This window comes from Bufo bufo, chromosome 1, assembly GCF_905171765.1.
Source record: "Bufo bufo chromosome 1, aBufBuf1.1, whole genome shotgun sequence".
Taxonomy (NCBI): Eukaryota; Metazoa; Chordata; class Amphibia; order Anura; family Bufonidae; genus Bufo; species Bufo bufo.
Window position 1 is genome coordinate 546,926,840 of NC_053389.1, and position 14,745 is coordinate 546,941,584.

Consider the following 14,745-nt stretch of genomic DNA (forward strand, 5'->3'; position numbering starts at 1 on the left):
TGAGGTAAAGAGCTGCCTCATCCTCCTCCTCCTCTCTACTTGTCAGGGATTATGATCATGAATACAGATGATAAGAACTTTAGCTGAATCTCTGGGCAATTTAGTTCATGAGGAGACATGAAGTACAGAGAGGATGGACAGGACAGACTGTGGTAATGCGTTGCTGTGGTAATGGAGACTGCATACAAGTGCTGCTGCTCATTAGCCACACCTCACCCTCCTCTTATGTCTCCTCCTCATCTTCATTCCCACAGAGATGCACCTGTATTCAGGATCATGATTCCTGACAGGCAGAGCAGAGAGGAGGATGAGGCAGCACTATGGCTCATTGTGGTGAAGTAACTTGTCCTCCTGTGTGATTATGACAGGTTTTGTGTGTTCTGATAGGATGGCGGCCATTTTATTTCTCCTGATTGCTCCCCAGAGAAAACGAGCCAATATAACTAGAGATGAGCGAATTTCATGTTATTAAATTCGTTCACGCTTCATTTGGTGGCAAAAGCAGAATTGTGTTATGGATTCTGTTATCACGGACCATAACACAATTCTATGACAGAATGCATAACGGAGTCCCTTTAGAGGCATTCCGTTATTAATTCCGTCATAACAGAAGTCTATGGCCTGCATAACGGATCCGTCCCATTTCAGTTATGCAGGAGAGCCCTAGGACAAACCCTCTTGAAGACTAGTATGTGGCAGGGAAGATGCATACAGAGCCTTATCTTATCTGAGAACAGACTTTGAAACCATCCTTTAAAGAAATAAGATTATTACAATAATTATTAAATTGCCCCTTCACCTAAGGCACACTCGCGTTTTGGCTTTCCGTTTGCGAAATCCGTTCAGGGCTCTCACAAGCAGTCCGAATAGGATCAGTTTACATTCTAATGCATTCTGAATAGAAAAGGATCCGCTCAGAATGCATCAGTTCAGTCTCCATTCCACTTTGGAGACGGACACCAAGCTGGTGTCCGTCTGATGAAACTGAGCCAAACGGATCCGTCTTGGCACACAATGTAAGTCAATGGGGCTGGATCCGTTTTCACTGACACAATCTGGAACAACAGAAAACTGATCCGTCCTCCATTGACTTTCAATGTTGTTCAAGACGGATCAGTTTTGGCTATGTTAAAGATAATACAAACTGAGCCGTTCTGAATGGATGCAGACGGTTGTATTATCTGACGGATCCGCACAAAATGCGAGTGTGAAAGTAGTCTCAGTCAAGATTCCACAAGAAGGTGGTGGAAATCCATAAGGCTTATTTATGTTCTGTACACAGAAAAAAATTGATGATTTGAACTGGTTGTTCATAAAGGCAGAATGAGTGGAACCTTGTCATCAGTGATGGCCAGTTTGCCGCGTTCGCCTGCGAACACATGCAGGCTGCCATCTTAAATCACAAGTCCGGCGATGAACAGGTAAGTCCTTACCGACAGCCGTTCTGAAACAAATGCGGTCACCGGGAGCAGGCAGTTCCGAGAACAGCCACCGGGGGCCTTCATCGGGCTGTTCTCGGAACTGCCTGCTCCCGCTGACCGCATTTGTTTCAGACCGGCTCACGGCGCAGGCACAGGTAAGGATTTACCTGTGCATCGCCGGACTTGTGATTTAAGATGGCAGCCTGCATGTGTTTGTGGGCGAACAGGCCGAACTGGCCATCACTGCTTGTCATCTTACAATTTCCTAATATAGCAAATAGCTCTATCAATGAATTCTTAGGAGAGTAATCTTTAAGCTTACATCTGTCCCATCCTATTCTGTAAGTGCATACATGAGATCTCTCAGGTTAACCAAAGGTTAACATAGTATGATAATTAACATTGATGATAATATTTCACCCACCCAATGTAAGGACGTTTGAAGAGACGGTTGCTGTAAGAATTCCACATGATTTTATCCATGCATATCCAGTCCAGACTGTTTCAATTCATAACCAGCTATATGACTCTCTGTACAGGGAGTGCAGAATTATTAGGCAAGTTGTATTTTTGAGGATTAATTTTTATTATTGAACAACAACCATGTTCTCAATGAACCCAAAAAACTCATTAATATCAAAGCTGAATATTTTTGGAAGTAGTTTTTAGTTTCTTTTTAGTTTTAGCTATTTTAGGGGGATATCTGTGTGTGCAGGTGACTATTACTGTGCATAATTATTAGGCAACTTAACAAAAAAATATATATACCCATTTCAATTATTTATTTTTATCAGTGAAACCAATATAACATCTCAACATTCACAAATATACATTTCTGACATTCAAAAACAAAACAAAAACAAATCAGTGACCAATATAGCCATCTTTCTTTGCAAGGACACTCAAAAGCCTGCCATCCATGGATTCTGTCAGTGTTTTGATCTGTTCACCATCAACATTGCGTGCAGCAGCAACCACAGCCTCCCAGACACTGTTCAGAGAGGTGTACTGTTTTCCCTCCTTGTAAATCTCACATTTGATGATGGACCACAGGTTCTCAATGGGGTTCAGATCAGGTGAACAAGGAGGCCATGTCATTAGATTTTCTTCTTTTATACCCTTTCTTGCCAGCCACGCTGTGGAGTACTTGGACGCGTGTGATGGAGCATTGTCCTGCATGAAAATCATGTTTTTCTTGAAGGATGCAGACTTCTTCCTGTACCACTGCTTGAAGAAGGTGTCTTCCAGAAACTGGCAGTAGGACTGGGAGTTGAGCTTGACTCCATCCTCAACCCGAAAAGGCCCCACAAGCTCATCTTTGATGATACCAGCCCAAACCAGTACTCCACCTCCACCTTTCTGGCGTCTGAGTCGGACTGGAGCTCTCTGCCCTTTACCAATCCAGCCACGGGCCCATCCATCTGGCCCATCAAGACTCACTCTCATTTCATCAGTCCATAAAACCTTAGAAAAATCAGTCTTGAGATATTTTTGGCCCAGTCTTGACGTTTCAGCTTGTGTGTCTTGTTCAGTGGTGGTCGTCTTTCAGCCTTTCTTATCTTGGCCATGTCTCTGAGTATTGCACACCTTGTGCTTTTGGGCACTCCAGTGATGTTGCAGCTCTGAAATATGGCCAAACTGGTGGCAAGTGGCATCTTGGCAGCTGCACGCTTGACTTTTCTCAGTTCATGGGCAGTTATTTTGCGCCTTGGTTTTTCCACACGCTTCTTGCGACCCTGTTGACTATTTTGAATGAAATGCTTGATTGTTCGATGATCACGCTTCAGAAGCTTTGCAATTTTAAGAGTGCTGCATCCCTCTGCAAGATATCTCACTATTTTTGACTTTTCTGAGCCTGTCAAGTCCTTCTTTTGACCCATTTTGCCAAAGGAAAGGAAGTTGCCTAATAATTATGCACACCTGATATAGGGTGTTGATGTCATTAGACCACACCCCTTCTCATTACAGAGATGCACATCACCTAATATGCTTAATTGGTAGTAGGCTTTCGAGCCTATACAGCTTGGAGTAAGACAACATGCATAAAGATGATGATGTGGTCAAAATACTCATTTGCCTAATAATTCTGCACGCAGTGTAGGAACTATTTTATATCCAGTGTAATTCAACAGTTCACATACACTGCAATTTTATAACGTTGAAGAAATAAGACACAACGCCATGATTGGGCTTCTATGGTGTCACATGATGAAGAAAGGTTAACTCCATCTAACCAAAGGGGGTTTTATACCGGATTTAGCTCTAATTCAATGTAACAACTAGCTATTTCTAGTTGGCCAGAAAAAAGATATATCTTATGACAGCAAAGCCAACATTGCAGAGGATCTCTGTAAACTGACATTTGGCGGTGGTGGCACGGACTGGAGGAAACGACTAAATGTCAGCTAAAATGAAAAACAAAGTACATAGTGTAAACTAATTACCAAAGCCCATATATAAATCTATATAAATTTAAGTTCCTAAACATCCAAATGCAAAAACATGCTACTCTTAGGCCCCTTTCACACGAGTGAGTTTTCCACGCAATGCGTGACGTGAATGCATAGCACCCGCAAATCCTGACCCATTCATTTCAATGGGTCTGTGAACATAAGCGTTTTTTTCACGCATCTGTTCTGCGTTGTGTGAAAAACGCAGCATGTTCTATATTCTGCGTTTTTCACGCAGCCCTGGCCCCATAGAAGTTAATGGGGCTGCGTGAAAATCATAAGCATTCGCAAGCAAGTGCGGTTGCGGTGCGATTTTCACGCATGGCTGCTAAGATGAAAGTCTATTCACTGTATTATTTTCCCTTATAACATGGTTATAAGGGAAAATAATAGCATTCTTTAATACAGAATGCTTAGTAGAAGTTCAATTGAGAGTTAAAAAATAAATAAATAATTAACTCACCTCCTCCTCTTGATGGCGTACCGTAGTTGCCGATCTCTTCTTACTTCTTTAATCATGAGCTGCCGGCTAAAGGACCTGTAGTGACGTCATATCACATGGTCCAATCACATGATCCATTACCGTGGTGATGGACCATGTGATTGGACCATGTGATGAGCTCAGTGACGTCACCACAGGTCCTTAGACAGGTCCTGAGGAAAGAACAGGAGACCGACAGCTACGCGATCAATTGGAGGAGGTGAGCTAATTATTTATTTATTTTTTTAACCCTCAATTGAACTTCTACTAAGCATTCTGTATTAAAGAATGCTATTATTTTCCCTTATAAGCTTGTTATAAGGGAAAATAATAAAATCTACACTACAACTAACCCAAACACGAACTTCATTGAAAAAGTTCGGGTCTGGGTACCACATTCAGTTTTTTCTCACGCGTGTGCAAAACGCTTTGCACTCGCGCGGAAAAAACTGAACAACGGAACGCAATCGCAGTCAAAACTGACTGAAATTGCGTACCTACTCGCGCGGGTTTGCCGCAATGCACCTGGGACGCATCCTGAGCCCAAACGTGACGCCCGTGTGAACCGAGCCTTAAGGTTTTATACAATGTACTTACAATATAATGCTCTTTCAACTTGCTGAAAGAGAACACACATTGCGATCTGATTGTAATTTTTTCTGTTTATTATAATAAATAGGGAAACTGACACCTCAAGCAAGCCCTATTAAGTACAATAATACATGCATAGGACACCTGTTACTGACCTGTCGTTGCAGACATTAATTGCGGAACTTGCTATACACAAGTTATGCTAGACAACCTGTAAAATTTGCTACACAAGACAGTTTTGCTTATAACCTTTAACCTTGGGCTTAGATTACCATTGAACATGACATCTTAGCACCTATATATTTTCATGTACAGTGCCTTGAAAAAGTATTCATACCCCTTTAACTTTTCCAATTTTTTTCCACAAAACTTAGGCTAAGTTCACACTTCAGTTATTTGGTCAGTTATTTCCATCAGTTATTATGAGCCAAAACTAGGTGCAGGTCAAAAACACAGAACAGGTGCAGATCTTTCCATTATACCTCATCTTTAAGTAGGTTTCACTACTGGTTTTGGCTTACAATAACTGATGGAAATAACTTATCAAATAACTGAAGTGTGAACTCAGCCTTAAATGTATTTAATTGGGACTTTATGTGACAGACTAACACAAAGTATGTGTGAAGTGAAATAAAAATTATACATAGTTTTCAAAAAATGTTATAATATAAAAATCCGGAAAGTGTGGAGCGCATTTGTATTCAGCCCTCGAGTCAATACTTTGTAGGACCACCTTTCGTTGTAATTACCGTTGCAAGTCTTTTGGGGTATGTGTCTACCAGCTTTGCACATTTAGATGCTAGCCCATTCTTTTTAGAATAGCTCAAGCTCAGTCAGTTTGGAATGAGAGAGCCTGTGAACAGCAATTTTCAAGTCTTGCCTCAGATTCTTACTGGGATTTAGGTCTGGACTTTGACCGGGCTATTCTAACACATATGATTTGATCTAAACCATTCCATTGTAGCTCTGGCTGTAGGTTTAGGGTCAATGTCATGCTGGAAGATGACCCTCCGCCCTAGTCTCAAGCCTTTTGCAGCCTCTACCAGATTTTCATCCAGGATTGCCCTGTATTTAGCTCCAGAGGCAGATTGACCATAGACCTTATAGGGAAATTTCCCAGTGGGCGGAAGCCCAGGGGGCTGCCCATGCCCCCATCTCTGCTGCTGGCTGGGTACATAATAAGCTATCATGGCAATTAACTCTGTAAGAATCAGGTACTCATGTACCTGGCCAGTGACATGCCCTCATAAATTCAACTATGTCCCACATCTAACCTCATAAGATCCCTGCTTCATATCTCAATCAGAGGCAACTGGAGGAGGAGAGAAAATGGCCGCTATGGATGGCCAACTCAGAGAGACAGCTTTTGGGGCAATATATTGTACGGCACTGTGGTATGTGGTATTTTGTGCTATGGTATTACTGAACCCCCCTACTTTTGTTGCCCCGCCTCCTGTCAATTTAGACCCTCCTACAACATGGGGCTACTTTTAGGTATTTTTTTCCAGGGCCACTTTAGGTTTCCAATCTGCCCTGGTTTAGCTCCATCCATCTTCCCATTAACTCTGACTGCTGAAGAAAAGCATCCCCACAGCATGAAGCTGCCATGACGTTTCAAGGTGGGGATGGTGTGTTCAGGGTGATGCGCAATGTTAGTTTACCACCACATATAGTGTTTTGCATTTAGGCCAAAATGTTCAACTTTGGTAGTATCTTACCAGAACACCTTCTTCCACATGTTTGCTGTGTCATCTACATGGCTTGTGGCAAACTGCAAATGCGATTTCTGATGGTTTGCTTTTAAAAATGGCCTTCAACTTGCCAATCTTCCATAAAGGCTCTATTTACTAATTAAGTGATTTCTGAAAGCAATTGGTCACACTGGATTCAAACAAATGCATACACACTTTTCAGAATTTTTATTTTAGAAAACCATGTATCATTTTCTTTTCACTTCACAAATACTTTCTACTTTGTGTTGGTATATCATATAAAATCCCAATAAAATACATTTATGTTTGTGGGTGCAAAGTTAAAAAGTTCAAGGGGTTTGAATACTTTTTCAATACTTTTTTTGGATGTCCTTTAACATAAGAAACAACAGCAGGTCTCTGGGTCCCTATTTCCCCCCCTGATGTAACAAGCAAGACACAATGAGGATCATTTATTATGACCCACTAAATCAGAAACTAGGACCTGTAGTATATTTCAGTCTAGGAGCGAGGCCTGTCGCAGAGCTTGAAAGAAACATAGTGATTCTCTAATAGACTGCAATGGTAAATCATTGCAGCCTATGGTAGTAGCGATCAGACAATCGCATGTTAAAATCCCCTAATGGGACTATAAATAAATGTAAAAAAAAAAAAAATATCAAATAAACAAAAAATAAAAAGGTAAAATTTCAAATAATTCCCCCATTCCCTATTTTAGAAATAAACAAAAAATAAAGATCATTAGTATCGACATACATACTTCAAAATGGTATCAATAAAAACTACAGATCACACCACAAAAAATTAACCCTCACACAGCTCCGTGGACGTAAATATGAAAAAGGTTATGAGGGTCCGTATATAGGGATGCAATGGAAAAATTGTATTATAGCTCCTGGAAGGCAGAGCGTTAAAAAAATGGAAAGTTGCTGTGACAGTAGGGTGTTAAGACACCATATTATGAGGACAGGCCCATAATATTGGATAAAATAACACAAAATATTATAAAATAGCTGCTGACTCACTATATCCTACCTCCTCATCATTTACTGACGGATGACGTGTATAAAAGCAGATATATCAGTGACGGTCAGTCATTGGTGAGGGGATAGCTCTTGTAATAATTAGAATTCATCTGTATAATTAGCTGCTATTAACAAAGCTTTTTATTTTTTGTGTGCTGTGTATTCTAATAAGTTGGCCTGGCATTATTATATGCTTTTCTCATAAAGGACATTTATCAAAACTGGTGCTGAGGAAAACTTGCCTATAGCAAGCAATCAGATTAATCCTTTAATTTTCCAAAGGAGCTCTGAATAATGAAACATAAAATCTGATTGGTTGGTGTGGGCTACTAAGCCAGTTTTCCTTGGCACCAGTTTTGATAAATGTTCACATTGTGGTGGCAGGTCTGCTTTATTCTCCATGGTCTTAAACCAGGGAAACGTAGTTCAGCAACAGAAAACTTTCTGATTTACAGTTTCAGTTTTGGAAATATATAGGAACTGCATGGCATTATTAATACTGCATGGGAATATATCAGAACTACATGGCATCATGTATGGGAATATTTGTAGGTACAGGGTAAAGGTAATACTTTTGCCTTCTATAGACCCTTCGTGGTAGAATAGTTGATCACCTTATTTCAGCACAGTATGGTAACTTTATGCGAGTGCTGAATAACACAGTTTTGCATAGTATGGCATGGTTATTTGGGTACTATTCAGAATTAATCTTTGAGTGCAATATGTTGGCATTAATTTAACTTTATTAGACCTGTCCAGCATAGCATCAGAAATATTCAATGTATAGGCTAGGTTCACACCTGTTACAGGAGCAGGACAATGGAAGTGATGAAAGTGTAAAAAACGGATGCTGACAGGGCTAGAAGGAGCCCTTTGACTGTAATGGGGATCCATCTGGTCTCTGTTAGGGAGTTTGTCATATTACCAGACAAAAAAGTAAAAGGAAGTTTGCTTGCAGGAATTTTTGTCCGATATTTTTAATGGAATCTGTGATGAAAGCCCTAAACAGAGACTCTGACACAGATGTGAACTTCAGTTGAAGTTCCTACAGTGGTATGGAGGGATAGCGTGCTTGCTTGCTCCACGCTAACACCTGACTGCACTGGTAAGAAGAACTTGGGACTTGTGTAGCGTTACCTGTACCAGTGGCCAGCTATCACATAAATGTTCACTGTTGAAACCTGGTCAGTTCTTTAAAGTTGGCGCCGCTTGTGAGCGCCATAGCCGCCAGGAGCCTGCTGTTTTAAATAGCAGACACCTGGGGGAAGTGTATACAAACTATGATAACGTCAATCACACACTTTTAACCCCGTGGGCAAATGCTTCTGGGTTTCTACTGCCTCCCCCTAGCGTGGATCAGGGGACTCAGAGTGTTTGTGTGGCAGCCACTGTATTCCCGAGTGATACGAGACTGATGCACATTATCTGCTACAGAGCCCCTGCTTGTGGCAGGGCTCCATAGGATAATAGTAAAATCCTCATAGACTCCAATGCTAATGCATTGGAGCCTATGAAAATAGCAATCTAATAATTGCTTGTTATAGTTCCCTATGGGAACTCTAAAAAAAAAAAAAAAAAAAAGGGTAAAAAAATGTGTTTAAAAATATAAAAACATTTAAAAAAATATATAAATTCAACCTCCCTTTTCCCAAAATAAAAATACATAAACAAAAGAAAAAAAAAGAAAAAATCATCGACATTGCCACGTGTAAAAATATCTGTACTATTAAAATAAATATTTTTATCCCATACAGCAAATGGCGAAATGGATTTTTTTTTTAAAAAAAATGGCCAATTCGTCATTTTTTTTTGGGTCGCTTCAAAGTCATACACATGCCAAAATGGTATCAATGTAAAGTACAGAAAAAAAAAAAAAGAGTTCTACTGTAGTTTCGTGCACATACTGTAACTACTAAAAAGTTATAAGGGTCAGAATATGGCGCCGAAAAGAAAAAACTTTTTTTTTTAAGATTTTTATTTTTTTCTGTGTCAAAACGCAAGAAAAACTATACAAATGTATAATCCTACTGACCTGGAGAATGAAAGTAACATGTCAGTTTTACAGCATAGAGAACACTGTAAAATTAAAACCTATAAAACTGCTGCGAAATTGTGTTTTTTTTTCCAATTTCACTCCATTTAGAATTTTTTTCCAGCTCCCCACTATATCGTTTGCAATATTAAGCCTCATGCACACAGCCGTTATGCGGTCGTTCCATGCATTGGGGACCACAATTTGCGGTCCCCAATGCACGGGCAACATCCATGCGGCGGCCATGACGGATCGAGACCCGTTAAACTTGAATAGGTCCGCGATCCATCCGCACCGCTGTTTGCGGGCCGCAATACAGCCGCGGCCGGGCAACGGCCGTGTGCATGAGGCCTTAAATGGTGGCATTAGAAAGTGCAACTTGTCCCGCAAAAGAAAACAAGCTCTCATACGGATAGGTAAACGGAAAAATGAAAAAGTTATGGCCCCAGAAAGGCAGGGAGTGAAAAACGAAAACGCAATAACAAGAGAACCTCCGGGGCTTAAAGGGTTAATATTTGTAGAGTAAGAAAGGCCACATTTGTTATATTTTGATTTTCGCAACAATAACTGCATACCACTTGGCAGGGGGTAAGCTAGTTTTTACACCAAAACGGTTTTATAAAATAGTACATATTATGAAGCGTGAGATGGATAATGGAATTTTGACTTACATGCTTTGCTAAATTGGGACTCTTTGAGTCAACATCATACCTAAAAATAAAGCAAAGAAAATGTATTTGAGAAGATGAATTATCAGGTTATTTTCAGATTGCATCCACAATGACTAATAATTACATGAAAATGATTTCTGTCATTCTATTTCCTAGCAATAATTCAAGAAATATTCTACTTATAAAATCACTAATTATGATTACATAAAATGTCAATTTTTAATAAAACAACATCACTTGCTTTATAGTCTAATGTTTATATACTTCAAGATTCTCTCCCCTTGAGGAGTATGAATTTTTTTGTGCAGTAAATGCCCTTTATTTTCTAATACGTATTAAAATTGACACATTTTCTGGGGCCCAACACATTTCAGCACCTTCATCAAGCTTAATATTAGATGCAAAAAAAAAAAAGATAAATGACAACCAAGCCTTGTAGTCTAGCATTTGATTGCTCACTTCTTCCACTGTACGACAAAAGTGTTTTTTTTTATTAATTGTTTTCATGAGAAAGTAATTTAGGACAGGGTTCAATTTACATATAATTTTACAATTTATGTATAGGTATTTAAAACTGGACAACTGAACATTATTTATCTCATACTAGTGGTGTTACGGACCTGCGTATGGACAAAGGTGTGGAACCACTGTGCAAGTAACCGGTTAGACGTTGTTCCAAACCCTAAGGCCCCTTTCACACGGGCAAGATTTCCGCGCGGGTGCAATGCGTGAGGTGAACGCATTGCACCCGCACTGAATCCTGACCCATTCATTTCTATGGGGCTGTGCACACGAGCGGTGATTTTCACGCATCACTTGTGCGTTGCGTGAATCGCAGCATGCTCTATATTGTGCGTTTTCCACGCAACGCAGGCCCCATAGAAGTTAATGGGGCTTCGTGAAAATCGCAAGCATCTGCAAGCAAGTGCGGATGCAGTGCGATTTTCACGCACGGTTGCTAGGAGACGATCGGGATGGAGACCCGATCATTATTATTTCCCCTTATAACATGGTTATAAGGGAAAATAATAGCATTCTAAATACAGAAAGCATAGTACAATAGCGCTGGAGGGGTTAAAAAAATAAATAAATAATAATTCTGTCTTCTTCTTTGCTGTGTGCAGGAAAAGGACCTGTGGTGACGTCACTCCGGTCATCACATGATCCATCACCATGGTAAAAGATCACGTGACGGACCATGTGATGACCGGAGTGACGTCACCACAGGTCCTTTTCCGGTGTACAGCAAAGAAGAAGACAGAAGAGAAGCCGTGCTGCGCGATCAAGTGGATTAAGGTGAGTTAAATAATTTTTTTTAACCCCTCCAGCGATGTTTTACTATGCATTCTGTATTCAGAATGCTATTATTTTCCCTTATAACCATGTTATAAGGGAAAATAATACAATCTACAGAACACTGATCCCAAGCCCGAACTTCTGTGAAGTTCGGGTTTGGGTATCAAACATGCCGATTTTTCTCACGCGCGTGCAAAGCGCATTACAATGTTTTGCACTCGCTATCTCAGACCGCTATCTCCAGGGATGGTCCTGGTTTACTTGGCAGCTGACTGACAGAGGTCAGAGACACTGGTGACAACACCAAAGACAGAAGAACAGATCAGGAACTCATGTAGACAGGCACAGAAATTCGCTCACACTTGGTAAGAGCTGCAGGCACCCGTTCACACTCAGTAGAGGCTGAAAGAGCCTGATCATACTCGACAAGAGGTGCAGGAACTTGTTTACACTCTGGAGGAGCAAGGACTAATGGTGAGCAGATACTGAGCGTGCATTAGTCAGACTACAGATCACGGGAATTTGGGCACATGAACTTCAGGAACAGACTTCTATACAAAGTGGATACTGGACGGCAGTGGTCAAGACATCTTGGCAGAAAGAAGAACAAGATTATCACGCTACAAGACAACAGTTCAGTTCAGATACAGCGGTTAAAGGAATATGGACTGAAGCCGACACATTCAGAAATCTAAGCACCATACCGACTATAGCAGAGCACATACAAACCATGACAAGGTCAACAAAATGCAGTTCACACAGTGTTATATGTTGAGAGTGTTAACTTTTCTTGCCTGAGATGACTATACCGGGTTAGGCTACTTTCACACTGCCGTTTCTGTGTCCGCTTGTGAGATCCGTTTCAGGGCTCTCACAAGCTGCCCCAAATGGATCAGTTTAGCCCCAATGCATTCTGAATGGATGCGGATCCATTCAGAATGCATCAATTTGGCTCCGTTCTGCCTCCATTCCGCTCTGGAGGCGGACACCAAAACGCTGCTTGCAGCGTTTTGGTGTCTGCCTGGCGGTGCGGATCCAAGCGGAACCGTCCTGAGTTACAATGTAAGTCAATGGGGACGGATCCGTTTACATTGACACAAATATAGTGCAATTGTAAACGGATCTGTCCCCCATTGACTTTCAATGTAAGTCAGGACGGATTCGTTTGACTTACACTTAGACTTAGATTTTTTTTAAACTAAGTTATGCAGACGGATCCGTACTGAACGGATACCAGCGTTTGCATTTATAGGTGCGGATCAGTCTGTGCAGATACCAGACGGATCCGCACCTAACGCAGGTGTGAAAGTAGCCTTAGGTGTAACTACTACATTTCCCAGAAAGCGAATCATTAGAAAATGCTTAAAGGGGTTATCCGAGTTATGGGGAAAAAAATTAAAACCTCATAAAACTCTTCAGTACTTACATATACATTGGTTAAGCTTGATTTCTTAAGAGAGAAACCCATACTTACACCTTTTCATGGTTCTGTTATTGCTGTGTTTACATGCTGAAGTACATGCTGAGGGGGCGTATAACAACAAAGCCTGAGCTCTGCCTCATGAATATTTCTGGGCGTGAACAACCTGACCTTCCCCTCACCCTGCACTGCACAACCTAAGTTTGCATAAAAAAAACTGTCACATGATCATCGCCTAGCTCACACAGACAGATCTTCCTGTCACATTGCAGATACAGCTACAGCTCAATCTATAAGATGGACATATAGCTGTATCTAAGCTGTAGCTGTATCTAATCAGTATCTAAGCTGTAGCTGTATCTAAGCTGTATCATTCAGATATAGCTTAGATATAGCTATAGCTTAGATATAGCTATAGCTATAGCTATATCTATATGATGGACAATTATTTCCTTTTTTTTTCCCCGGGGGAAGGGGGGGGGGGGATATTAACAGTGTAAAGGGGACTTGTTGAGGGGGCCAGGGCTGTAATAACGATCCCCGGACACGGGAGGGGAACAGGTAAACTGGCCCATGTGAGGGAAGGAGCCAGACACATACCCTGCTGCTGGAGAAAATATATCACCTCGGCTCTGGTAAGTATCTCGCATGAGCGATCACTCACCATCGCCGAGGCTGTGTGAGGAGAGCGAGAGAGGGGCGGGCACCAAAGGCTCTGACGTCTCGTTTACAGAGCCGGGCTACTCCTTTAAGCAGGGAGAAGCTTGTAAACAAGACGTCAGAGCCTGAGCAGGGTTGATGACGTCGGGGGTCACATGACCCAAATCGGAATTGGCTAAACAGAGCAAAATCACTAAAGTGATTTACAAAACAGTTTAATACAATGAAATAATAGTTATTAGCATACATTTATATAACTCGGATAACCCCTTTAATGCTAAAGTTTGGAAAGATATTGCCTAAAGCCTGAACATGGCTGCTTCCTGTTATAAATGGTTACTTAAGAATAATTAATACTGGCTAAGATTAGATTGTGATTATTTGAAAAGGCAATTCAATGTAACTTAAAATATTCATTTTTATATATGGTATATTATTTTTCACTTTTCCCTCCATGTGAAAGGTTTCTCTATATTTTATGTATGTACAATACTATGATGTCCAAGAGTAAACCTAAATTTAACTATGAATTCTATTATTAAGGAAATTAATTCTAGCATGTTCAGCATAATTATTGTATATGTTTCTTTCATTAACACTAAAAGTATGTTCACTTGGCAGGTCTTTGGTGGGAAAAAAAATATATTATCTGGGAATCCGCCTCCCATTGTTTTCAGTGTGTAATGTGCGCTGTAGCTTTTTATAACACCATGTCGCGTCTCAGTGCAATGTTTGCATGCAGATTATTATCCTAACTGAATGACAAAGTGCATTTTCTGATGTGTATTTCACTGCACACATACCCTTATTATTCAAGCCTATATTATAATCCTGTCAATGTTTAAAAGATTATACTTGGCTACATTTAAACCTTGTAGATACTAATAATGACTTCTTTAAACATATACTGATTTCAAGTAAAACCTGGTTGTTTAAAAATTGACACAAATGTGAATGTTCACAAATGATAAAAATTGAAAGACACG

The 14,745-nt window shown here is 40.5% G+C and overlaps 1 protein-coding gene across 1 annotated transcript in view; it reads right to left on the reverse strand.

Annotated features, from left to right (window-relative positions):
• Nucleotides 1-14,745, reverse strand: part of CPNE8 (copine 8) — a 298,438-nt gene that overhangs the window by 119,322 nt on the left and 164,371 nt on the right. Inside the window, exon 5 of the mRNA XM_040412364.1 lies at nt 10,384-10,423. Coding sequence (XP_040268298.1) covers nt 10,384-10,423 — 40 coding nt within the window. The remainder of the gene's footprint in view (nt 1-10,383; nt 10,424-14,745) is intronic.